Genomic DNA, 24,855 nt, shown 5'->3' with positions numbered 1-24,855 from the left:
AGGAATGCTTGTACGCTTGAATGCCTGTACGCACTGAAATTTAGAAGGATGAAGGGGGATCGCATAGAAACCTTTCAGATGTTGAAAGGCCTAGACCAGGGGTCAGCAACCTTTACCACTGAAAGAGCCACTTGGACCTGTTTCCCACAGAAAAGAAAACACTGGGAGCCGCAAAACCTGTTTGACATTTAAAATGAAATAACACTGCATACAACGTTTTGTTTTGCCTTTATGCTATGTATAAACAAACTATAATGTGTTGCATTTATGAAATTGATGAACTCCTGCAGAGAAAACGAAATTACATTTCTGCATGCAACAAAAACATTTTGAACTCCGAAAAAAAGACGTTGGGTTGAAGGTTACTTTTAAGTAAAATACTCAACGTCTATTTGAGTCCTACTTGTATTTATGAAAAACGCCAAACTTAAATTTGCCGCCAGCAGCAAACCTGAAAAATAAAAGGACTATTTCACTGAACAATGAAAACATATGAATATACAAAATAATAGGCAATTAAAATATTTATCATACTTGTTAAGGTTGACTCACACCTGACAATGCAGTCGTATTCAGTAGGGATGGATCGATGCTTAGGGGAGTGACCGGGAAGGATAATGTGTTTTTTTTCCTCTCTGAACTCAGAGAAGCGTTTCCCAAACGATGTTTGCATTGCGATGATTGCAGAATGTAAATACTCCGAATTTATCATGTCGTGACCTTGTTTGAACTCTCTCAAATTGGGGAAGTGAGACAATGTGCCTTTCTGTAAATCTCTGGCAAGCAACGTCAACTTGCGCTCGAATGCCAAAACATCCTCCAACATGTGCAGGGCTGTACGTCCTTTCCCCTGAAGAGCTGTGTTCAGCGTGTTCAGGTGCGCTGTCATGTCTACCATGAAGTGTAGCTTTTCCAGCCACTCTGGCTGTTCCAGCTCAGGAAAGGTGAACCCTTTGCTGCCCAGGAAAGTTTTCACTTCTTCCAGACACGCGACAAAGCGTTTCAGCACCTCCCCTCTGGACAGCCAGCGATAAAAACACGTTGTAGCGGTTGCTACACTCAGTCAGTAAACTGCAGTCAAAGATAGCTTTATTCGAACTAAACAGCCTTGCTTTTAAGCCTCCCTCAACCCGCCCCCCATGGGCGCGGATGCTGCAAAAGACACGTACTCACAAACCCCCGTAGGCTATCTCCCTTAGCCTGAACGCTGGCTAATTGTGAGCCGGTTTGGATGTGTCAGGAAATGGGTCGCCACAACGTCTTATTTAGATTGTACAAGATCACCATAATCTTCAAATTTAGATTTACATTTCAAAAACTAACAAACTAACATAAAATACATTTTAATTAAATACTGACCATGTAGCGGTGTGCTACACGCAGCGCTAAAATTACGACACGGAGTCGGTAACTGCAGTCGAAGGAAAAAACTTTATTCGAAATCTTCAGCCTCACTTTTAAGCCTCCCTCAACCTGCCCCCCATGGCGCAGAGGCTCCAAAGCTCTGTGCTCGCAAACCCCCGTAGGCTATCTAATTGTGAGTCGGTTCGGATGTGCCAGGAAAAGGGTCGCCACAACCAATTATTTCCCAAAGCAACAGGGAGCCGCAGCACAGACGTAAAAGAGCCACATGTGGCTCTGGAGCCGCGGGTTGCCGACCCCCGGCCTAGACAGTAGATCTGGAAAAGATGTTTCTCAGGGTGGGGGAAGTCTAGGACAAGAGCCTCAGGATAGAGGGGAGTCTGTTTAAAACAGAGATGGGGAGAAATTTCTTCAGCCAGAGGGTGGTGAATTTGGAATTTGTTACCGCAGGCAGTTGTGGAGGCCAGGTCATTGGGTGTATAGGTTCTTGGTTGGCTACAGCATCAAAGGTTATGGGGAGAAGGCCAAGGGGTAGGGCTGAGGAAGGGAAAAAAGGATCAGCCATTATTGAATGGCAGAGCAGAATCGATGGGACAAATGGCCTAATTCTGCTCCTATATTGTATGGTCTTGTTATCAATTTCTAGTCAAGCTTGCTTTCAGATCTGTGATAACTTCAACACAAACTCCTTGCCGCTTAATTAAATCTAGTCAAATTTAATAATTTGAGTTAAGGAAAAGAACTTAGTACATGCTGAAGTATGGAATAACTGAGTAGTAGACAGCCCATATTAGAAAACACATACACAATTTATGAATGCATGTACTAAATGGCTGCCTTGGGCTTTCTTGTGCTTTTGCTGCCTTGTTTTGTTACAGGTGGAGGAATGCCACCTCCCTGGCCTTGGGATAGCCCTGACCCTAGACCAGTGCAAGAATGATGGCTCTGACGATACCGTGACGGATTTAGTGTCATTTGTTAGTGGCCTGTTATTGGGAACTAATGCTAAAGTGAGAACCTGGTTTGGGATGTTCATCCGCAATGGGCAGCAGGTAAGAAACAGAAACAATGTTGGCTGTGACTTCACCTGGTTTTGAAAGTTAATTTGGAACTAATTGGACACAATATTCAAAAGATCTGCTAAAAAGTGAAGACTTCGTATTGCATGTTAATCGCATTCCTTATGACTAATTTTGTTTTTAAATTTCAGGACTCTTTGAAACATCAAGGATAACTAATGATGTATCAGCACAACATGGTCTATTGTCAAAGTGTAGTTTTACAAAATGATATGTTGTCCTTGTGAGCAGACATACAATTATCAATACTCTACTCTTCAGCTCCTTAGAATCTGGAATATCCTTTCTAACCTCTGCATGTTTTTCTTTTCATGTCATCTCAGCCATTAACAATGCCATTTCAATTATTTGTGAACTCTGTTCCAGTTGGCCAAATAATAGCTTATAGCCCACCAACATTTTTTGGTTTCCAACTACTCATTCAAATGATAATGCACTTGAATGTGTCTATCTTAAAGTTTGATCTTTGTGTTCTTTAACAGCATGATTTGTGTCACCTGTCTCTGTAGGTTCCTCCTGTTCTACATTCCTCATGGTGCCATGTCTCTCCAGATCTACTTTTGCTCCTCCTGTTAAATCCTTTGCTCTCCTTTTAAGGCATCTCTGCCTAGGTATACCTTGTTTCTTGACCATGCTCCTGCCTTGTGATATTTAACTATATTGAAGAGATCAGCTTTTTTGTGACATGTACATGGAAAAATACAGTGAAATGTGTTGTTTGCATAAAATTAAGTCGGAAACAATTGTGCTTGGGGCAGCCTCTGAATGTTGTCACGCTTCCATTGCCATCGTAGCAAGCCCACAAATCAATAACCTTAACCAGTGTCTTTGGAATGTGGGAGGAAACCAGAGTACCTGGTGAAAACCTATGCAGTGAACAGGGAGAATGTACAAACTCATTACAGATAGAGGTGGGAATCAAACAGCAATCTTACAGCTAACGCTGTAAACAATATGCTAACCACTACGCTGGATGCAAGTGGTTGGTGATGGTTGTCCTGAGACTAAGGAAGTATGTCAGTGTAAAATAATACTGCTTACAGTATTTGAGGGAAACAATGTTGCCAAAGAGTGGAGTGCTTCCTTAAAGGGTAGAGAAGGTGACTTTGAAACTGAGAACTTTTCTGCCTTTTGATTGGGACACTTGTAAGGAGGAAGATTTTGCTGTATTCTGTATTTTTTTTTCTAGGCTTTACTGTCTTCTATGTGGTAGAAGCAGTATAGTGTGATTAGTTAATACTCTGCTACATTTCCCTTTTGGCAGTAAGAGTAGTTAAAATGCAAAGTGTAACTCCAAATTTTTTGTTGTTCAGCGGAAACGGGAGCGCAGCAGTTCGGTACTGTGGCAGATGAGGCGGCAGCTGTTACTGGAGCTAATGGCAATCCTCCCAACAGTCAGCAGTAGTCGCGTTGGTGAAGAGACCGCAGACACAGACATGGAGCCCAACATATCAGTGTACTCTGCACTGAAGGAAGAAAACGTGGTGAAAGCAAGCGCAATGCTACGTCTGTACTGTGCACTGATGGGCATTGCTGGCCTCAAGTATGCACTGAGATGATGTATAGATTGTTGTTCAATGGATATTACACAAAGGATGTGTGGCATAGACTACTGAATTATTAGAGCAGAGTTGGTGGTAAAACCTAGGAATCTTGGCTGTTCATGAGTCAATAATCAAAATGATAAATTAAGCTGCTTAGTATTAAGAAACGTTGTGTACCCGGATGCTTATCCCATTTTTTTGGTACCTTAATCTAGTAGCATATATTAGTTTCAAAGTATAAATTGGCCTAGTATCCAACTGATTATCAAACTGATTGAGCTTTTTAGGACCGAGATGAAGAAAAACTTCTTCACCAGAGAGTGGTGAATCTGTGGAATTCTCTGCCACAGGAAACGGTTGAGGCCGGTTCATTGGCTATATTTAAGAGGAAGTTAGATATGGCCCTTGTGGCTAAAGGGATAGGGGGTATGGACAGAAAGCAGGTACAGGGTTCTGAGTTGGGTAATCAGCCATGATCATACTGAATGGTGGTGCAGGCTCGAAGGGCCAAATGGCCTACTCCTGCACCTATTTTCTGTGTTTCTATGCATCCTCATCCACCTGCATTAACTGATAAGATGTTGGCTTTAATTTTAAGCCTTACAAGCTTGTAGTTTGGAGAGAAATTTGCTTATTACTATTTGATTTTCACAGACGTGGCTGTTGTGCATAAGAAGGTTAGACAAAATCATTGCCTTTGTTGGGATGAGAAAATCTTTTGAAAATCACTAACTTGAATGCAAAGTGGCAAATGTCATGGAAATACAATGAGCAGGAAAAGATTGAAAAAATTATTGCTGGGGAAGGATGCAGAAGGATAGTCATTAAGGTTCAAAATTAGCTTTACTTATCACTTGTACATTGAAAAATACAGTGAAATGTGTTTGTGTTCACAATCAACACAGTCTGAGGATGTGCTGAGAGCAGCCTACAAGTGTCGCCACACTCCTGGCACCAACAAGCATGCACACGATAGTCAACAGAATAACATGCAGCCAACATATATGACAGACACAACAGCAAGACAAACCCTTCCCATCTCCCGCCAAGGTGGAAGATGTACCCTGCCCCACACACCACCAGCTTCACAGTTATCAACCTGTAACCAAACTTCATTCCACACTGCAATCCTTCCATTTCTCTGGGGTTTCATACATTAAATTGTGAACTACTGTCTTTGCTTTCTGTCCAACCCTTCATAATTGCTGGATATATTTCAAAGAGACTGGTCACTTTCCATTGTTACACTCTAGTTAGTGAATCTCAACTGGGTATTTCATTTTAACAAAGATAAATGAATATGCTTTTTCATCCTGGTATCAGTAGCATTATAATGTTAAAAAATGAGTGCACCATTATTACAATAAGTACCAACTGAAAGGATTGTTGCTTACAGTAATAATAAGGAACTTTCTGACCTAACATTCCACTATCATTATATTTATCTGCTATTCCATGGCATGTTATTACATATGCTTGCATCCCACAACCTTGGGTTCTGACACCCTCTGAATGTTGCCATTCTATGCTATGTCATGCAGTGCATTACTGAAGCATCCCTTCCAGGCTGCTGCCTAATAATGGTGCACATTTTTATTTATGTTATTGGTGCACCATTTTAGCCTTTTGCAATATATCACAGGTTTCCTGTTTTGTGTGTAGTTAATTGTACCTTCATTTTGCACAACGTGTTGCATTATTGCATATAATCTTGTCATCTAGGCCTACTGATGAGGAAGCTGAGCAACTCTTACAGCTGATGACCAGCCGTCCACCAGCAACTCCAGCTGGCGTTCGCTTTGTGTCCCTTTCATTCTGCATGCTGCTAGCATTTCCCAGCTTAGTCAGGTAAGTTGGAAGGCTGCAGTTAAGCCAGTATTACAATGCAGGGATGCTTAAAGTTAGCCTTGATATTCATTGCTTAGTGACTCCTAAGAAGGAAAAATAAATCTAGTTAGAGCAGAGATCAGACTTGGCTGTCAATTGCAAATGAAGAATAGTCACTTTGTACAGGTATTGGGGAATTAGTCTCTCATTGATTCTATTTTAGTTCTTGGATATACTGACTGCCCACAAGAAAGCGCATCTTAGGGTGGTATATGATAACATATATGTACTTTAATAATAAATTTACTTTTACATGAGAAAAGGAAATTGAGAAGAAAATAGTACATAACACTATACAAATGAACATTGGGTTTTGAAATTTGATTATAACTATATGCTGAGCATAGAATTGTCAGTAATTAATTACTAATTCCTGTCTTGATGCTTGCTGTTATGTGTTAAGGCGATGTGTCAACAGCCACACTTGACAGCTATTGTCAGTCCTGAATAATGGAGAGAGATTTAAAGCTCTAATCTAATGGTTGTTTTAAGGATGACCCACATCACTTATTTTTATAGTTATCAGAACCTTTCAACTTTCCTGTAATGATTTATAGGTATTACATCTTCATAATTCATTTTGTTTCTATTGAAGATGCAAGAAAAGTTCAACTTAGGAGTAGAGAAGTAGGATACCGTTAAGTGGTGTTTGTTGTATTTACTCTTGCCATCCTTAACTTGCATTGTATGTGCTTGAGGTAATTTCTGCATCTTTAGAAAAGAATATAGCATAGAAGCAGGCCCTACAGCCTACTTAGTCCATGCTAAAACTATTTAAACTGACTACACCCATCAACATGCACTGGTACCATAGCCCTTCAAACCCCTACCATTCATGTACCTATCCAAGCTTCTCATAAATGTTGAAATCGAGTTCACATGCACTATTAGTGCTTTTCACCTTTCACCATTATCCCATGACCTCTAATTGTAGTCCCACCTAGTTAAGTAACAAATGACTGAAAAGCAGGTTTTTTGTTTTGGTGCAGGGATGCCCAGTTTTAAGGGAAAGGTTAGCACAGTTGTATGGTGTTTCAAGGGACTAAGATCTGTATTGTATCAGAACTATAATTTCCCCATAATGAAATTGACACATAAAGACAGGGCCCTAAAGTACATCTGGGACATCAAGAAAATTAGCACAACAAATGTGATCCAAGTGTGCAGGAGTACAAGATTAGGCTATGTAGTCACATCTAGTCAATACTTAAATTTAGTCTGTTTGTATCCAGATGTTGGTTAACAAGTTTGTTTTCTAAGCCCCCCACACTTGTTGACGGAGGAGCATTGCAGTTGAAAAGTGTAATCCCAAAGGAGAGAATGGGTACAATTTGCTCTGAGCAGTATCATGGTCAGTGTGCAGTGGTAGAGATTTTGGAAGTGAGCTTAAGAGCATTTCTGCTTGGTCAGAGCATTTTTGTTATCGTTTATCCTGATTGGATAGCAATGTTTGCCTCCGTGCAGGATGTTTATACCATTAGTATAAATAAACAAACCAAAAAAAACAATTCTTACGCATTCATTTGTGAGATTTAGGCATACCTTGCTAGGTCAGTGTTGATTAGCCATCTGCTGAGAAGGCAGAGATGATGAAATACCTTTATAGACCATTAAAGTCTATGTGGTAAAGGTGCTTCCATGCTGTTTAGGTAAGGAGTTAAAAGATGTTGGCAAGTGATGTTGGGCATATACTAATCTGTTCAATGGAAATCTTGGATTTGTATGGTGTTCCCCTTGTGTACTAGGTGGCTGTGGTTGCAGGTAGGAATGATTCTATTAAGAAAAATCTTACTGTTAAGAAGTGCAATTTCTGAATAATACTATAAAGAAAGCATCCAGAAAAAGATCTTCAAGAGTAAATTACCACCAGTCTTGTGTGGTTGTTCTCTGGGATGTTCACTGTGCATTTGCAGACAGAATATTCATTATACACAGAAAAAAAAACATACAAATTTGATCTTGGTATTTAGACTCATGTTTTAATGTTTCTAGCACACCTGAACAGGAGCAAATGACTGTGATGTGGTTAAGCTGGATGATCAGAGAGGAGGCATATTTTGAAAGGTAAGACTGAATGTTGGCTGTGTTTTCCTGTCATAGTCTGATTTCCCTGTGGCAGAAAGCTGGCACATTGCTTTAACACCAGAGGCAGGAACGCTCTGCCACTTTCTATCAGCACCTCATGAACATGAGGACAACACATCTGCATCAATGTTCCCACTCCTCGGCCAATATTTCAGGCTGCAATCATAAGTAGACATTGCCGCCAACCAACGACAACCTATGGCATCCAACTTCACAAAGGTCAGGATACAAATTGTCCTCACCTGAATTTGGCACCATATAGATGGTTACTAACATCCACTGCAGCCCATATCAATGCTAGAAACTCTTAATTTGTGCGTAAGGTAATTTTGTTTGGAGGGTGACATTCTCTGGCTGACAAAAGCCACAGGTATCTTGAAGAATGAATTGGGAGAAATTGTTATGGGAAACAGGGAAATGGCAACAGAATTTAATGCATACTTTAGATCTGTCTTCACCAGGGAGGACACAAGCAATCTCCCAGATGTATGGAGGGGCCAGGGTCATAAGATATCAGAGGAATTGAGACAGATTGACATTAGGAAAGAAACTGTGATGAGTAGACTGGTAGGACTGAAGGCTAATAAATCCCCGGGTCCAGATGGTCTGCATCCGAGGGTTCTAAAAGAGGTGGCTCAGGAAATTGCGGATGCATTGGTAATCATTTTCCAATGTTCCTTAGATTCAGGATCAGTTCCTGAAGATTGGAGAGTGGCTAATGTTGTCCCACTTTTCAAGAAGGGAGGGAAGGAGAAAACTGAGAACTATCGCCCTGTTAGCCTAACGTCAGTCGTGGGGAAGATGCTTGAGTCCATTATTAAGGACGAAATAGTTGCACATCTAGATGGCAGAAATAGGATTAGGCCGAGCCAGCATGGATTTACCAAGGGCAAATCATGCTTGACTAATCTGTTGGAGTTTTTTGAGGGTGTAACAAGGATGTTAGACGAGGGTAAGCCAGTAGGTGTTGTGTACCTAGATTTTCAGAAGGCATTCGATAAGGTGCCACTTAGGAGATTGGTGAGTAAAATCAGAGCTCATGGCATTGGGGGCAGGGTTTTAACATGGATAGAAAACTGGTTGGCAGATAGAAAGCAAAGGGTAGCAGTGAATGGGTGTTTCTCAGACTGGCTGGAGGTGACTAGTGGGGTACCACAGGGCTCTGTATTGGGACCACACCTCTTTACGATTTATGTCAATGATTTAGATGAGGGCATTGAAAACTATATCAGCAAGTTTGCTGACGATACTAAACTGGGTGGCAGTGTGACATGCGAAGAGGACGTTAGGAGAATACAGGGAGACTTGGATAGGCTGAATGAGTGGGCAGATACTTGGCAGATGTCATTCAATGTGAATAAATGTGAAGTTATCCACTTTGGAAGCTGGAACAAGAGGGCAGAGTATTGTCTGAACGGTGTCGAGTTAGGTAAGGGAGAAATGCAAAGAGACCTAGGAGTCCTAGTTCACCAGTCAATGAAGGTGAATGAGCAAGTGCAACAGGCAGTGAAGAGGGCAAATGGAATGTTGGCCTTTGTTACAAGGGGAATTGAATACAAGAGCAAGGATGTTCTTTTGCATTTGTACAGGGCCCTGTTGAGACCACACCTGGAATATTGTGTACAGTTTTGGTCTCCAGGTTTAAGGAAGGACATTCTGGCAATTGAGGAAGCGCAGCGTAGATTCACTAGGTTGATTCCTGGGATGGCAGGGCTGTCTTATGCAGAGAGATTGGAGAGATTGGGCTTGTACACGCTGGAATTGAGGAGATTGAGAGGGGATCTGATTGAAACGTTTAAGATAATTAAAGGATTTGATAGGATTGAGGCAGGAAATATGTTCCAGATGTTGGGAGAGTCCAGTACCAGAGGGCATGGATTGAGAATAAGAGGTCAGTTATTTAAAACAGAGTTGAGGAAGAGCTTCTTCTCCCAGAGAGTTGTGGAGGTGTGGAATGCACTGCCTCGGAAGACGGTGGAGGCCAATTCTCTGGATGTTTTCAAGAAGGAGCTGGATAGATATCTGATGGATAGGGGAATCAAGGGATATGGGGACAAGGCAGGGACTGGGTATTGATAGTGAATGATCAGCCATGATCTCAGAATGGCGGTGCAGACTGGAGGGGCCAAATGGTCTACTTCTGCACCTATTGTCTATTGTATCAACCCTTTGCCCTATTCCTGAAACAGCATACCCCCAAACCCTCGTGGCTGGCTTCAGTTTGCAGTACATTCGGCAACCAGGGTTTGGAAAGGCCAACACAGGTGCTTTAGTCAGCAGCTGAAAGGCCTCTTCACCTTTTGCATCCCTTCTTTCTCCAAAAGGCTCGGAATGGCTAAGATAAATGTTATCTTATTCTCTTTTCGTTTCCTCTTTCTTTCCCAAGGGAGAGTAACCACACAGAAACTGACTCAACCCACAGAATCCAAGGGATAAGCATAGAGCACCCACATTCTTGGGCCTTGGCCATGTGGTCACCGCCTCTATTTTGGATGGATCCGTAGTTACTCCGTCTGTGAGACTATATGCCTGATGTAGTGGACTGGCATCTTATGGAACTGGGACTTATCTGGTGACAGTTTTAAACCTTCAGCTTTCAGGCGAACTACCTTCAGTAGCATCGTCTCATGCTCTTCCAGGGTGGACCCGAACACTGAATTTATCCAAGTACACCAGTACCTCAAGCAATATCATGTCCTCAACAGTCTTCTCCATGACATGTTGAAAAGTAGCCAGTGCTTCTGAAGGAATCCAAGTGGATATATGAATGCTGTCTTTGTCAGCTTCACTCATGAATATTTGATAATACCTATTCCTTAGGTCCAGCATACTGAATCATTTTGCTTCACTCAGATAGGCCAGAGCATCCTCTATCTGTGGAACAGTATATTGGTCAGGGACTGTACGTCAGTTCAGTGTCAGATAGCACACATTCTTACCTCCTTCATAGCCTCCACTATGGGTAACGCATAGGGACTCTGACTCATTGATAATTAGAGCTTCCTTCAGTTTCATCAAATGCTGCCAAACACCTTGCACCTCCTCTGGTGCTAATCATCGAGACCTTTCTCTGAAAGGGGTATCCTCTATCGTCAGATGGTGTGAGTATTCTTGGGGCAACCCACATCAAACTCATCAGTAGAAAAGACATCTTCGAACTTTAACATCTTCTGTCAGTCTCCTTTTCTATCTCTCAGGTACCAGAGAGACACCAAAGTTGAATGTCTTTGCTGTTAACTTTCCTGATATAGGAGGTTGTCGCTCCTGGTTTTCTCACCTGAAAACTAGACATTACTGTCTCCAGAAAAAGATGTGCAATCGGCATCCCACCTCTGGGGGTGACCCCTCGCTCCCAAGATGTTCCTGACAATTACTGTCATCCTGCTTATGTGTACAGTGAAGGTTTCTGCAGTTCTGGGCTCACCAGCACCCCAGCAGCTAAGCATGACTGTGTGATCATCTGGAGCATCCTTCAGGAGGGCCTCAGCGTCAGGCATTCCAGGGAATTTGGGGTTTTCCATCACTCTAGCTTCTTCTCCAGGATGTAACACAATGTGTTTGGGCTGGTTGTATCACACAGTTCTCTGTTTATGCTCATCTTTCTGCTTAGGAGGAACTTGTGCCTTTTCAAAAACAGCTCTGAGCACCAGGTGAATAGACAAAATTTTCAAAATATTCTCTCCATTTCTCTCCTGCAGACTTCCATAAGCCTTCCCACATTGGGAGTATTTGTTCCCACGATAATGGAAGCTTCACCCTTCTCAACCAGGTTGAGACAGACCAACACGAATGTGTCAAGGGCCTCGGCTACTCCCAACATCTGCTTCTGTAAACTCCAGCTTCAATGACAAGTAACCATCATATGGACATTTATCAGCACTGAGGCCCCTTATTTCTAGGGCACTGAGTAGCGTCCATGGTAAATGTGTCAGATACCCGTTGTAGAAGTATTTGTGCAGTAGAGTAACCTGAGAACCTCTGTCAAGTATTGTTTTGGCATAAATACCCTCAATCCATATGGATACACTGGAGCTTGACCCTACAAAACCCTCAGGAAATGAGATTTGCACTTTAGTATATTCCTTGATAAATTGATTGGAACATATTTCCCCCAAGATGCAAGGCAATTCCCTTACTGAGTCTCTCCAAAGTTACAGACTTCCTCTTCTGTTTAAGTAACCGCTAGGTCACATTCCGAAGGTTTTCCTGTCCTTCACACTCCCATTTGAAAATTCCATCCTTGCCACAGTTGTAACAGAGAATATCGGTCACTTCCCTTGTCAAGAGACCCCAGCCAATAACAGCCCTCTGCTTAGTACGTCCCACCGATGGATTCGGCTTCCTATCGTCCTTGTCACGCTTGCTGGCAGCACTAGCCAACATCAGCTGAGGTACCTTGGCTTGCAGGTTTTTCACAACACCCTGGAAAACCCTAGCTCGTATGGCAACGGGTTGTTTCAGCAACAGAGGCTACTACTGAGGACTTTGCCCTGCTCATAGAGGCCTTCCACTCTTCTGTCGTGTTTTTCCCTCTCTCTTACTTCTCTGATCAGCTCAACAAACAAGGGAGGGGAAGGGTCTTATGAGACATGTGGATGCTTAAAGCAATCATGTCATGTGACAGCACGCCCTTCACCACTTGCTCCATCCTTAATTGATTGACCCTTTTATAACACAAGCTATGCAGCCGTCTCTCTCTAGCCTGAAAATGTAGGCAGAAACTTTCTTCCCTTTCTCCTGGAATGTGTGCCTGAACCTTATCATAAGCTCCACTGGGCTGTCTCTCATGCCAAAAATGCTTTCTTATGCTTGCTTGTAGCCCACAGATATAACCAACATGTTCTCTGCATTAAGGATCTCACCACCTCAGCAGCCAGACCTTTTAGACTCTACCAGTTGCTATCTTTTCATTTTATCTGAGCACTGTCATTCATCCAGTAACTGAGATGTCTGCATTACCCAAGTCTCCTAGCCCTCCTCCCCATCAGGGTGGGCTTGACTCAGAGAACATTCTCAGCTTCCAATGACTTTGACTCTCCACCAGTACACTTTGACATTTGTCTACCGGGGTGTAATTGCCAAAACCAAATCAGAATTTCCACCACCAGCTGAAGGACCCATCAGACCTTTCACATGAGACAATTTCTTCCCTCACTTCGCAGAAATGAGAACAAATTGTCTTTAAAGTCTTCGCCTTCAGCTACAAGAAACTTGTCTTTAAATTCTTCACCCTTTTCTCTAAAGGTATGGACGGCTCATGACTCCACTTCTCCAGGTGCTCCAATTGTACCAGGCAGCACAATTTCATTCACGTCACTGCTAATCTGGACGAACAAGACATCTTTGCCCACCAATTGATCAAACCTCCATTCAACGAGTGTAACTTTCAAATTTGGCACTCTGATCAAAAATTTGTCTGGCCTGCAGATACTCACTCGGCTCAGAACGCAAGCATTAGTTGTGGGTAGTTACTTTGAATCATACCAAAGCTGAATCTCTGCAGCATCCATAATCAAGTAACCTAATCACTTTTCCCGACACTAGTTTAAATGCAGGCTTAAGCACCACAAACCACTTAATCAGTTCTTAGCGCAATTGCACAGCATTCAGCAAATCAGTCCTGGATGAGCCCTCACAATTAACCCCCTCACTGGGCTTTATAGAAACTTAGCTAGTCAGCTGGCTCTGCTAACAACCACTAATCTCAGTGGTGAGAAAGCCAACTTTCTCAAACAATGTATGTCTAGGGTTGGTATGATTTTGGTCCCATCAAATCAGGAAAGTTGGGGCCTTTCAGTTAAGGGAACCCCTATTTGAGCAAATGTTGTGTAAATACTGCCCATATGCAGTTATCCATTGGCAAGAAATATCAGGTGGCACACCACGTACTATTATAAAGAAAGTCTATTTACTAATTTCAGCTTAATCAACCAGTTAAGAGGAAAAGAATAAGAAAATAACATTAAAGGACCCATTATAAACATCCAGCAGACCTCGCTCCTGATCATCTCATCTCTCTCCATCGCCTGCCAAAAAGACCATGAACCCCACCAGTGTCTGTCACAAACTTCTCTCCGCCCAGCTTTCTCTCAAACCTCTCCCAATTCCACCATCCTGATTAGCTGACACAGCATTCCTAAGTTGAATGTCACAGACTGTTATCTTTAACTGAAATCCAAACACTATCAGCAGGACACGATATTTCCACAGAACGCTACTAAATGAGATGCCCTACAGCATTAGGAGTAAAAAAAAGTTAACCAGGGTATTACACTTGAATCTTTAATCTCTACATTGTTCATCAGACCTCCACTTCCACAATGAAGAAATAATGACTTGCACTATTTTCTTGTTTACGTTCCAGTACTACAGGAGTCTCTGCTTCATTTGGTGAGATGCTGCTGTTGGTTGCTATGTATTTCCATAGCAACCAACTTAATGCCATCATTGATTTGGTGTGTTCCACTCTGGGTATGAAGGTAAATTTGCTTCTGGCATGTGTATAGGTCAACAAGTTGAATGCATTTACTCTTTAACTAAAGGTTTCTGTTTCAGAACAAATACAGTGGATTCCAGTTAATTGGGACACATTGGGATTAGTACATTTTGACCCATTTAAGGTGCTGCCCCAATTAGCGAAGTTACATGGAAAAAGGTATTAAAGACAAACTACCATTTAATTAAGTAACATTATTTATTTAAATGAAATACGGGACAATTTGGAACACTTTGAACTACAGTACTATAAAACTGGTTTAATTCCTAATAATTACAGCCGCGGAATTAATCCAATGTATGCTACCATGTTCTTTTGATTGACTGTAAATGAACAAAATCAGTACAGACACCTAGGGCAGATAATGAACTGCCTTCATTCAATGCTTTTTGACAATTGCATCATTGTAACATTCAAGATGATTGTCAGTGCCTTCAAATTCTGTGAAATTCCTAACTTGAAGTAGTGAAATCATTTCATTTTCACTCCCAGACTTTTCTGACAACTCTTAATTCTGAATGATTGAAATTGCATTGAGCAAAGCAGTTCAGAATTGTCTTACTGCTTATTTTTCACCAATTATCAGTGACAAAAATTACTGCTTTTTAAACATGTAAACATCTGACTAGCGTGATTTCAAAAACTGTTAGTTCTAAGCACAGTGTATTGTCTAATGGCCACACACGAGTGCATGTGACTGACACTAGCTAGAAACTGCTCGACAGCAGTTTCCTGTCCCAGTTAAGAAGCGTAGCATCCCAAATAAACAAGCCTGGCTAATTTCCAGATTTGTTTTTGTTCTTTAAGATTTGTCTCAAATAAGTAGCTGCCCCAATTAACTGGAATCCACTATATTTAAAAACATGCACTGCATGTACAAACGTTCATACATAAGCACCTGATTTCATTCTATTTCCTCAGGGTGTTCATCAGATCCCCACTGCAGCTAATAATAGTCATAGTCACCAGAGCATAAACAAGAGTTGCAGGCCAGTGATTCATCCCTCTGGGGGAATTAATCATTCTCTACAGCATTGAAGCAGATGCTACAAGTTGGTGCTGTTGTGGTTTTGAACCGATAATCTCCAGCTGTTAATGACTAATGTTAAAGACCTAATCCATTTTCAGTAAAATACTGAAAAGTTGTGATCCTTTCTATGTGCAAGATCTGAATAGTTTATCAGACTGGGAAAACAATGATTCTGACGGTGTAGTGGCACTGCCCTCATGGTAAAACGAGTTTGCTTAGAAGTTTCTTTCTGACCTTCCTTTCCCTTTGGGAATAGAATAGAACAGATTTAAAATTAAACATTAGCTTTATTTGTCACATGTACATCAAAACATAGTGAAATGTGTCATTTGGATCAAATCAATGAGGATGTGCTGAGGGCAGCCAGAAAGTGTTGCCACGTTTCTGGTGCCAAAGTAATGTGCCCACAACTTTCTATCCCTAACCATACATCTTTGGAATGTGAGAGGAAACAGGAGCACTTGGTCATGGGGAGAATGTACAAACTTGTAGCCAGTGGCAGTAATTAAACTACAATCAGTGATTGCTGTCATTTTAATAGTGTTATGCTGACAGCTACGCTACCGTACCACCCTCTACAGCGTGCAGTGGCTTTCCTCTTCTCCAGAGGGAAAACTCTGAAAAATGAATACACTCATCTGAACCCACTTCCCAGCCCCTCAGGACATACCATGAGTTACTCAGATGTGATGATGCACCCACTGAACCAAGGCTTAAAGCTCAATGTGAGAGGAGGCAATTATATAAATGAACAACAGCATTTTTGGTGGAGGAATTTTGTGTTTAACCAGTGTCAGCTTGCACCTTCAACTAAAACATCCCAAAAATACTTTGCAGAAACACAATTAGAACAAAGATAAAGCTATTAGCTCAGGAGTAGGTGTGCACAAAAGGTGAGGTTTCAAAACTGGAGGGCTTTGGGGAAGAAATTCTACTGCAGGACCTTAATGAGTGGAGCTGGTGGCTGTCAACAGCGAAACAAAGGGGAAAAGAATGCGCTGGAGAATCGACATTCAGGTGTAGGTGTCAAAGCGTTCAGCAGGCACCATGCAACAAATTAAACAGGATTGAAATTTTGAACACTAGTTTCTTGGTGAATTAAGAGCCAGCATAGGAGTGTCAGTGAAGATAATGCCAATGAATTGTTATTAAAGTGTTGTGTAATATGTTACATACCCCGTAACTGGGTGTCTGACCAGCAGTGAAAGAAGAATCCGTTGGAGTCTGGTGGTACCAAACTAAAGGTGTTTATTAGTAAACTACACAATACAATATCAAAATGCAAATATACATATAAAACAAGTTAACAGTAATAAACCTAAAAGTGTTGGAATAATAATAAACAAGCTCTCGATGTCTAGGGGTAAATGAATTGTCGTAGGAAAGTATAGAGTTCAGTTCATAAATGCTGAAGTAGTTATGGTTGTACTGAAAACGTTGGAGGGAGAGAGAGAGAGCGAGATGTAACAGCTACAGCAGCCAAACCTTCCATTGCTTTCTTAATCCGTCGTATCGTTGTAGTCATTCAGTTATGACCCCTCTGGTCTTCAGCTAGACCGTTCTTCTGTGGTGGACTCGTCACTCTGGCATGAGTGGACACACACAAGTCCCCACCGGCCCTGCTGTAACACTGAACTTTACTGACCGATCTCCTGGTTCGGTCTCCGAAGCCCCCACCTTTCCTGTGGGTTCCAACACTCAATCAGTGTCCACTGGTGTGTCTGAAGGGTGTCTCTCCAGACCTGTCTTTTATCTCCACTCACGGGGTCTCAGCTATCCATCAACACTGAATGACCATGTCCATCAAATCAGGCCACTCCTGCTATCTCCTGAGGAATGTTAACGAGCAAAGTACAATCCATGTAGTAGAAGGCAAATAATCCAGGAAGAGTTGTAATACAGTAAATCACCAGTCTCTCTCCCCCTCTTATCTGTAGCAGATGTTCTTGCCTGGGCTTTATCTCTCTCTCTCATGAGCAGTATAAGCAACAGCAATAGTTCGTAGTTCTCAGGAGCGGGGTTGGGAATGGTTAACTCTGCAACCCATTGACCATCAGGTCTGTTCATCACTCATAACAAATACCAGACAGGTCATAAGAATTGAGCTCAAGTTTACAAAAGTTAAAAGATGGGAGACTAGCAAGGATAGCATTATGATGTTAACTCTCTCCACCTGAGCATTTCAGCATTCTCTTGAGGTTTACAGTTCCGGCAGCAGTTCAGAATGGTACTTCATCATGCCTTTTTGTTTATCATCTCCATTTATTAACCAGATGGTTTCATATACATCAGGATCACTCGTGTGATTCTAGCTTCAATCTAATAGATATTTCCATCCTTTCGCCCCTTCTCTGCAATCTAAAACTTGTTTTCTCACCCCTCAGTCTGATGAAGAGTTTTTGACCTGAAACATTAACTCAGTTTCACTTTCAACAGATGCTTCCTGACGTAATGTATGTTTCTAGCATTTTCTGATTTACTTCAGATTTCTGGCATTTGCAATTTCCTCATTTATTTCTTCTATTTCATTTGAAGCAAGTTAGTCTATCAGTGGCAGCCTTGTACAAATGTCTTAATGCACTATGGAAGGAATGAGGTCGGCTGATATCCTAACTTATTGTTCTCACCTGTTGTGCACGTTAGAAATCCCAACACGTGAAACCAAAATATGCCCCTTAAAACTTAACTTCGTAAATCAGTGTTACTCTGAGATGAGCTTTGCATTAAGACTAGTTTCAGACCACAGAGTACTGACCTGTTATTTATTGTTAGAAGACCTTGTTTTTACATTCTTAAATTTCCTTTCATAGATTGCAATTAAGCCAAGCTCACTGAACAGAATGAAAACCATATTCACACAAGAGATATTCACAGAACAGGTGAGTTCACAGCTTGTAAAAGCCTTTATCTTAGCACTTGTATACAAGGGAATAATACTGTGTGTGCCTTGTATAAAGAATTGCTAATTAAGCAGTTCATGTACAACTTAAATCTTGCATTTCAAATTACTTGTCTTGAAACCTTCATTCAATGACTCAAGATTGATGACAAATTTCATTTATATACCTCATCACACATCATTCATCATACCTAAATGAAGCTATTGTTGCTATCAGATGAAATGACCGGGAATAAGCTGAAGGTAGTGTCTATTAATGTTCATCATATACAGGACAAACGTTTGAATAAAGTATGATACGGCCAACTCCTGTCAAGATATACTCTGTGAAACAGGAGGTGATGTAAAATGGGAAGAAATATTCACAGTTGCTAATTAAAGAGAAAAAAAAACTAATTGATTAGTCATAGAATAGTTTATGTGGGTGTACTTGGCATTCTGTTTGCTTGTGTGGGGGAGGTAAACTACTGCTTACAGGCAAGGTCTGCAGAACCTGAATGAGGAGCCAATTCCCTTTTTCAAACTGGTTTTCATTATTTTCACCCCTTCTCAATTTTTATTTTTTGCTACAGAATGTGTGGATGCAGCAAAGCAGTCTCTAGGTTGGCGGTACAATGTGTGAGAAAACCGGCCAGCAAGATTTTTGCAACTTTTTAGTGAATGCGGCATTTATCTTAATGTCACCATCCAGGATATTTCTTCTCCTTCCCTTATGGTAGTAATGAGAAGGTGCAGGAGCCTGAAAGGAACAGTTCTTCCCTTCCACTGTCAGATTTCTGAACAGTCCAAAACAGAGTGGTTTCCTCTACCTTGTGGAAATCAAACATGGATTTTGTAATTAGTTTTTGTTCTTGCTAACATAAGTTTCAGGAGTAGCACTTTATAAACATTGAATCCAGTAGGAATAAAACAAAGTGTTGGGAACACTCAGCAGGTCAGACAGCATTTGTGGTGTGGAAACAGTTTGTTTTTTAATAGCAATAAACTTCAAAACTGACTTTTTCCAGTATTTTCTGCTTTATTTCAGATTTTGAACATCTGCAGTACTTTTGGATTGAATTCATTGCTTTTAAGCAGTCAGTCATCTTTCTCACATTTCTAGAATTTAACCTTCTGATGTTTCAGATTCCATTTGTCTTCTGATTGTACCTCTCCAGAAATATTTTTACTGCCCTCTTGCCAGTGGCACCATCATCAATTGTGCCTTTTAGTTTCTCTTGGTCTCGAACATATCACAGGTCTCCTATCTCTGCACTTTCTCCCACCCTCACTGCCACTCTGAAAGGCAGCGTGCGTACGCGTGCAGATGCCCCTGCAAACTCTTCAACCATCAGGCTCCTAAACCAGTGTGGAATTTTCACTCAACACAACACTGAACTGATTATTAAGCACGACCTTTGGACTCACTATCAAGAACTCTACAACTTAAGTTCTCAGTTTTTTAAAATTATTAGTAGTAGTTCTTGTTTCTTTTGTTTTTGCACAATCTATCAGTCTTTTTTTAATTTTTCATTGATTCTTTGTACTACTTTGTTCCACAATGAAAGCCTGAAAAAAATGCATCTCGGGGTAGTATTTGGTGACATATCTGCTTTGATAAAATTTACTTTGAACATTGAGTTTCATTGCTAACTTTTCCAAGTTTTGATGGTAGGTAATACTAGCTTGGCATGGACTGGATGGGCCAAAGAGCCTGTTTCTGTGCTGTGGTGCTCTGTGGGTCTATGTAATTAAAATTTTGACATGGAAGTTTCCAAACTTTCCTGTTTTTTAAATCGGGAATTGGTTAATAGAAAGGATGACAAATGTACATCACTTTTTTACTATTGTGCAAAGCAGTGGGTGGGTTAGATCTTGATCAAGTAAGCTACAATTGTGAATATTAAACTTAGTGATGTGTTAGTTGCAACATGTTTTTTAACTTCTAATTTTAGGTGGTGACTGCCCACGCTGTACGAGTACCTGTTACCGGTAACCTGAGTGCCATCATCACAGGGTTCCTGCCTATACACTGTATTTACCAGCTGTTAAGAAGTCGTGCTTTCACTAAGCATAAGGTTTCCATCAAGGTAATGACTTTTTCTTATATTTAAAAATACAATTTCTTTTAGATAGTAGGGTCGTACTTTGCCCATGTTGATGTCAACAGCAGCTTGTATTTATCTAACACCTTTAGTAAAAGAAAATATCCCCAGGTTCACACAGACATATTATCCTTCATAGAATCATTATATCATCGCATAATTACACCTTCAAATCTGTGATGGCTATATTTACAAACAGTCCAGGCAGTCCCAACCCTTCAGTTTCTTTCTTCCCAGTAGAAATATTAGGGAGGATTTTGTCAAAGAGAGAGCTTTGAGTCATTGAACCATACAACACAGAAGCAAGTTCTTGGCACACCAGGTCTACACTGTCAATCAGGTGCCCATCTATGCTTATCCAATTTTTCCTTTTGCATCTCTATCAACTTCCCACCCTGCTCCTACCATCCTCCTATATTAGGGCATTTAGCCAACTAAACTGTCAACGGGCATACCTTTGGCATATTGGAGGAAACGGTCGCACCTGGGGGTGGTGGGAGACACAGCCACAAGATGTGCATCCGGACTCCATGCCAAGGTCGGAATCAGATCAGGTCTCTGAAGCTGTGCAGTGCAACACTAACTACTACACCCTTGTGCTAACCCAGATGATGGATTATATAGTCTTAGCATCTGAAATGATTTATTGATTAAGTTTGTGGATTGTCAAGATGCTAGATGCTTCTGAAAGTTAAAGGTTAGAAAGGATTGGAAGAGATTTGGAAAAAGAGAATTTTTTTTTTGGTTTTCCGGTGATGTCATTGTTGAGAATGGCAGCTTAAGTCACTAGCTCCTCCAGAAAAACGTGTATTAAACCCCGTTAACCCATCAAATGTAATATTTTACAAAAACTATTTGAACTGAAAAGAGGGGCAAGAATGGGGAGAAGAAATGGAAATAAAAAAAGTGACACTGCGGAGCCTGCGTCCAAGAGGAGTGCAGCAAGTGGCTCTCCTACCCGACCGCATGCGAGCGAGGCGGCCGCTGGGCCTCGTTCAGACGAAGCGGCAAATATCTTCGAAATCCTGAAAGAAATAAAGGAGGTCCAGAAAGGTATAAAGCAGCAGCTCCGTGATATTAAGGCAGAGCTCGCCAGCGTTAATCGAAAAATAGCGGTGGCAGAGACTCGAATTGAGAAGGTGGAAGATCGCGTTCAAAACGTGGAACAGATACTGAGCAAGACAATAAAAATAATACATCACCATGAAGGTAAACTGCTTGACCAGGAAGGAAGATCACAGCGGAAAAATATCAGAATCTACAACGTTCCCGAAAGAGCGGAGGGGTCGTCCATGACGGAGTTTGTCAGAAAGTTACTGTGGGACGCAGTGGATCATGCCCCGGCTATGAAGCTGGAAGTCAAAAGAGCCCACCGCGCATTAGTCCCAAAACCTACCCAGGATAGAAAGCCACGCTCAATAATAATTAAATTCCTTCGGTGCAGCACCAACGCGGAGATTCTACAAAGGGCCTGGGATAAGAAAAGAGTGTTTTTAGAGGATAAATTAATATATTTCGACCAAGATTACTCTCCCCCCCCCCCCCCCCCCCCGCGGTCCTCCAGAAACGCAAAGAATACTCCGAAGTAAAATGAGTACTAAAGCAAAATAAGATTAGATTTCAAACTCCGTACCCTGCTAAACTTAGAGTGTTTTATGACAACGGGACGCGGTTGTACCAGACAGTGGAAGAGGTGACTACAGACATGAAGGCCAGAGGTTTGCCCGTCAGCATGACCAAAACGAGTGAAAGCCTGACTGAAGAATTATCCTGCTCCGCTTGGGAAATAATGCGAGAATCGAGAAGGCAGGAGACGGGAGGAGGCTGAGAGAAATGTATCAGGAAGAGACCGGGAGTTTCCCAAAGACAGTCCTCACCCGCTTCAGAAGAGCCATAAGGTTTGGCTAACTTTAAAAATGTTGAGAAGCTAAAGGGAAGCAAAAGTACACGGTGATATACCTATCACGAGAAATACTTATTATAATGTGTATTTTATATTACTTATTTGTTATTCTTTATTCGCTCACTTACTCCTTTTTTCCCCACCAAAATGAGAATATATATGTGTGTGTGTGTATATATATATTTGTGTGTGTGCATGTATATATGTGTATATATAGGAGTACACAGGGAAATCTTTTCTGTGTAATGGATTTGTTCACTGACTTTTATGAATACTGCAATGGAGATCCTCAACTCACAAGTAGGAGGGGTTATCCCCCACAGCTAGACATTTCCTGCAGCTCAACACAGGATCATCTACTAGAGACCTCAGCCTTGGAATTACACGTTTGTTGCCATTTTTGTTATTATTTGCGTTTTTTTGTTCTTATTTGTTCAAGGAGTAGATCGATTAAGTTTTATTCTAATTTCAATGATACATTGACAGATAAATACAGATGGCTAAGGACAAGGTAAAATTCAGTTCTTTTAATGTAAATGGGCTATTAAATCCAATCATACGTAAGAGAATTTTATCCAAAATGAAAAAAGAACAAGCCCATGTAGTATATTTACAGGAAACTCATTTAAGTGATAATGAGCATAAAAAAACTAAAGAGAATGGGCTTCACTAATGTTTTTCTCCTCGTATAAATCAGGACATAGGAGACGTGTTGCTATTCTTATCTCAAGTAGGCTAAATTTTGAAAAAGTATTCAAAATGGGAGATAAAGAGGGCAGATATATTCTGGTAAGGGGGAATATAGACGGCAATTCAGTTACTCTATTGAATATATACGCACCCCTGGGAAGTAATTGGTTTCTTTCAGAAAATTACTGATATTATGATAACGGAAACAGAAGGTCTCCTGATATGTGAGGGAGACTTAAATTTACAATTACAACCAAACTCAGACTCTTCCAATAGAAAAGCCTATGAAACAAAATCTTTACATAAGAAGGTCAATACACTTTTTGAGGATATTGGTTTAATTGATATATGGAGGGACCTTTCCCCTGACAGAAGGGATTACACTCATTATTCTGCTCCCCATTCTGTATATACAAGAATAGACTATTTCATAACATTTGGAAAAGACAAAGACAAAATAAACACTTCTGGAATTGGGACAAGAGATGTAAGTGACCATGCACCTATATATTTATCTGTTGATTTTGACCTACAACCAAAGAATACTATTTGGAAACTAAATTAGAGTCTACTCAATGATCCATACTTTAAGGAAAAAATTGAAAAAGAAATTGGTCTCTACTTAGAATTTAATGATAATGGAGAGGTTTCACCTCCCATTTTATGGGATACTCTGAAGGCATTCTTAAGAGGGAAAATTATAGTGATATCTTCATATAAGAAAAAAAATAAGGAATAAAACATCAGAGGAATTACAAAATAGGCTGAAGGAACTAGAGAAAAAACACAAATTAAATTTGGCACAGGATACATTGGGAAGATTAAAAGAATTAATGAAATAAATAATTTAGCTATGCAAGAAATCAGGAAAAATTTAATGTTTCTGAAACAGAGACATTATGAAAGTGGATTGAAATCTATGAAAATACTGGCATGGAAACTGGGGAAAAAAAAGATAGCAGAAAATACAATTCATAGAATTAGGGACCCAAGAACGAAAATAATAAAAAAATAAGCTAAGTGAAATTAAAGAAGCTTTTGAAGTGTTTTACAAAACTCTATATTCCAAAGTTCCAGGGGGAAGCATAACCCAAATTGACACCTTAGTTACCCACTTTAAGCAAAGAACAAAATAGAACGATGACATAACTGAAGTTGAATTAAAAGCTGCAATTAGTAGTCTTACATTAAGCAAGTTACCAGGGTATACGGGTATATGGGTATACGGCAGAATGGTACAAAGAATTTAAAAATGAGTTAATTCCTGTTTTACTCCCCACACTGAACTAGGCTCTAAAAAAGGCACAAATGTCACCCAGTTGGAAGGAAGCGATAATCTCAGCTATACCGAAAGAAGGCAAGGATAAAATGGAATGCAGGTCATTTAGACCAATATCCATTCTTAATGTAGATTATAGGTTATTTACCTCTATCATGGCCAAACGAATAGAGGAGTTTCTACCCATACTGATACATAACAATCAGACAGGTTTTATACAACGCCAGACACAACAATATATGAAGGACACTTCACATTATGGATCATATACAAAAAAAATAAAATCGAAGCAATAGTGATAAGCATGGATGCAGAAAAAGCATTTGATTCAGTTAATTGGAATTTTCTTTACAGAGTTTTACATAGATCTGATTTCCAAGACACAATTATTAAAACTATACAGACACTATATGACAATTCTACTGCTAGGATTAAAATCAATGGATATTTATCAAATAGTCTTACCCTAGAAAGGGGCACGAGACAGGGTTGTGCATGGTCACCACTACTCTTCGTG

General features: G+C 40.7%; 1 protein-coding gene across 1 annotated transcript in view; it reads left to right on the top strand.

Annotated features, from left to right (window-relative positions):
• ints2 (integrator complex subunit 2) overlaps positions 1–24,855 on the top strand; it is an 85,953-nt gene that overhangs the window by 14,022 nt on the left and 47,076 nt on the right. The window contains exons 7-13 of the mRNA XM_059973650.1: positions 2,241–2,414; positions 3,755–3,984; positions 5,708–5,833; positions 7,865–7,936; positions 14,322–14,436; positions 18,294–18,362; positions 20,317–20,451. Coding sequence (XP_059829633.1) covers positions 2,241–2,414; positions 3,755–3,984; positions 5,708–5,833; positions 7,865–7,936; positions 14,322–14,436; positions 18,294–18,362; positions 20,317–20,451 — 921 coding nt within the window. The remainder of the gene's footprint in view (positions 1–2,240; positions 2,415–3,754; positions 3,985–5,707; positions 5,834–7,864; positions 7,937–14,321; positions 14,437–18,293; positions 18,363–20,316; positions 20,452–24,855) is intronic.

The sequence above is a fragment of the Hypanus sabinus genome, chromosome 6 (assembly GCF_030144855.1).
Source record: "Hypanus sabinus isolate sHypSab1 chromosome 6, sHypSab1.hap1, whole genome shotgun sequence".
NCBI lineage: Eukaryota > Metazoa > Chordata > Chondrichthyes > Myliobatiformes > Dasyatidae > Hypanus > Hypanus sabinus.
Note: the sequence above shows the minus strand (reverse complement) of the source record. Positions and strands in the feature narration are given on the sequence as shown.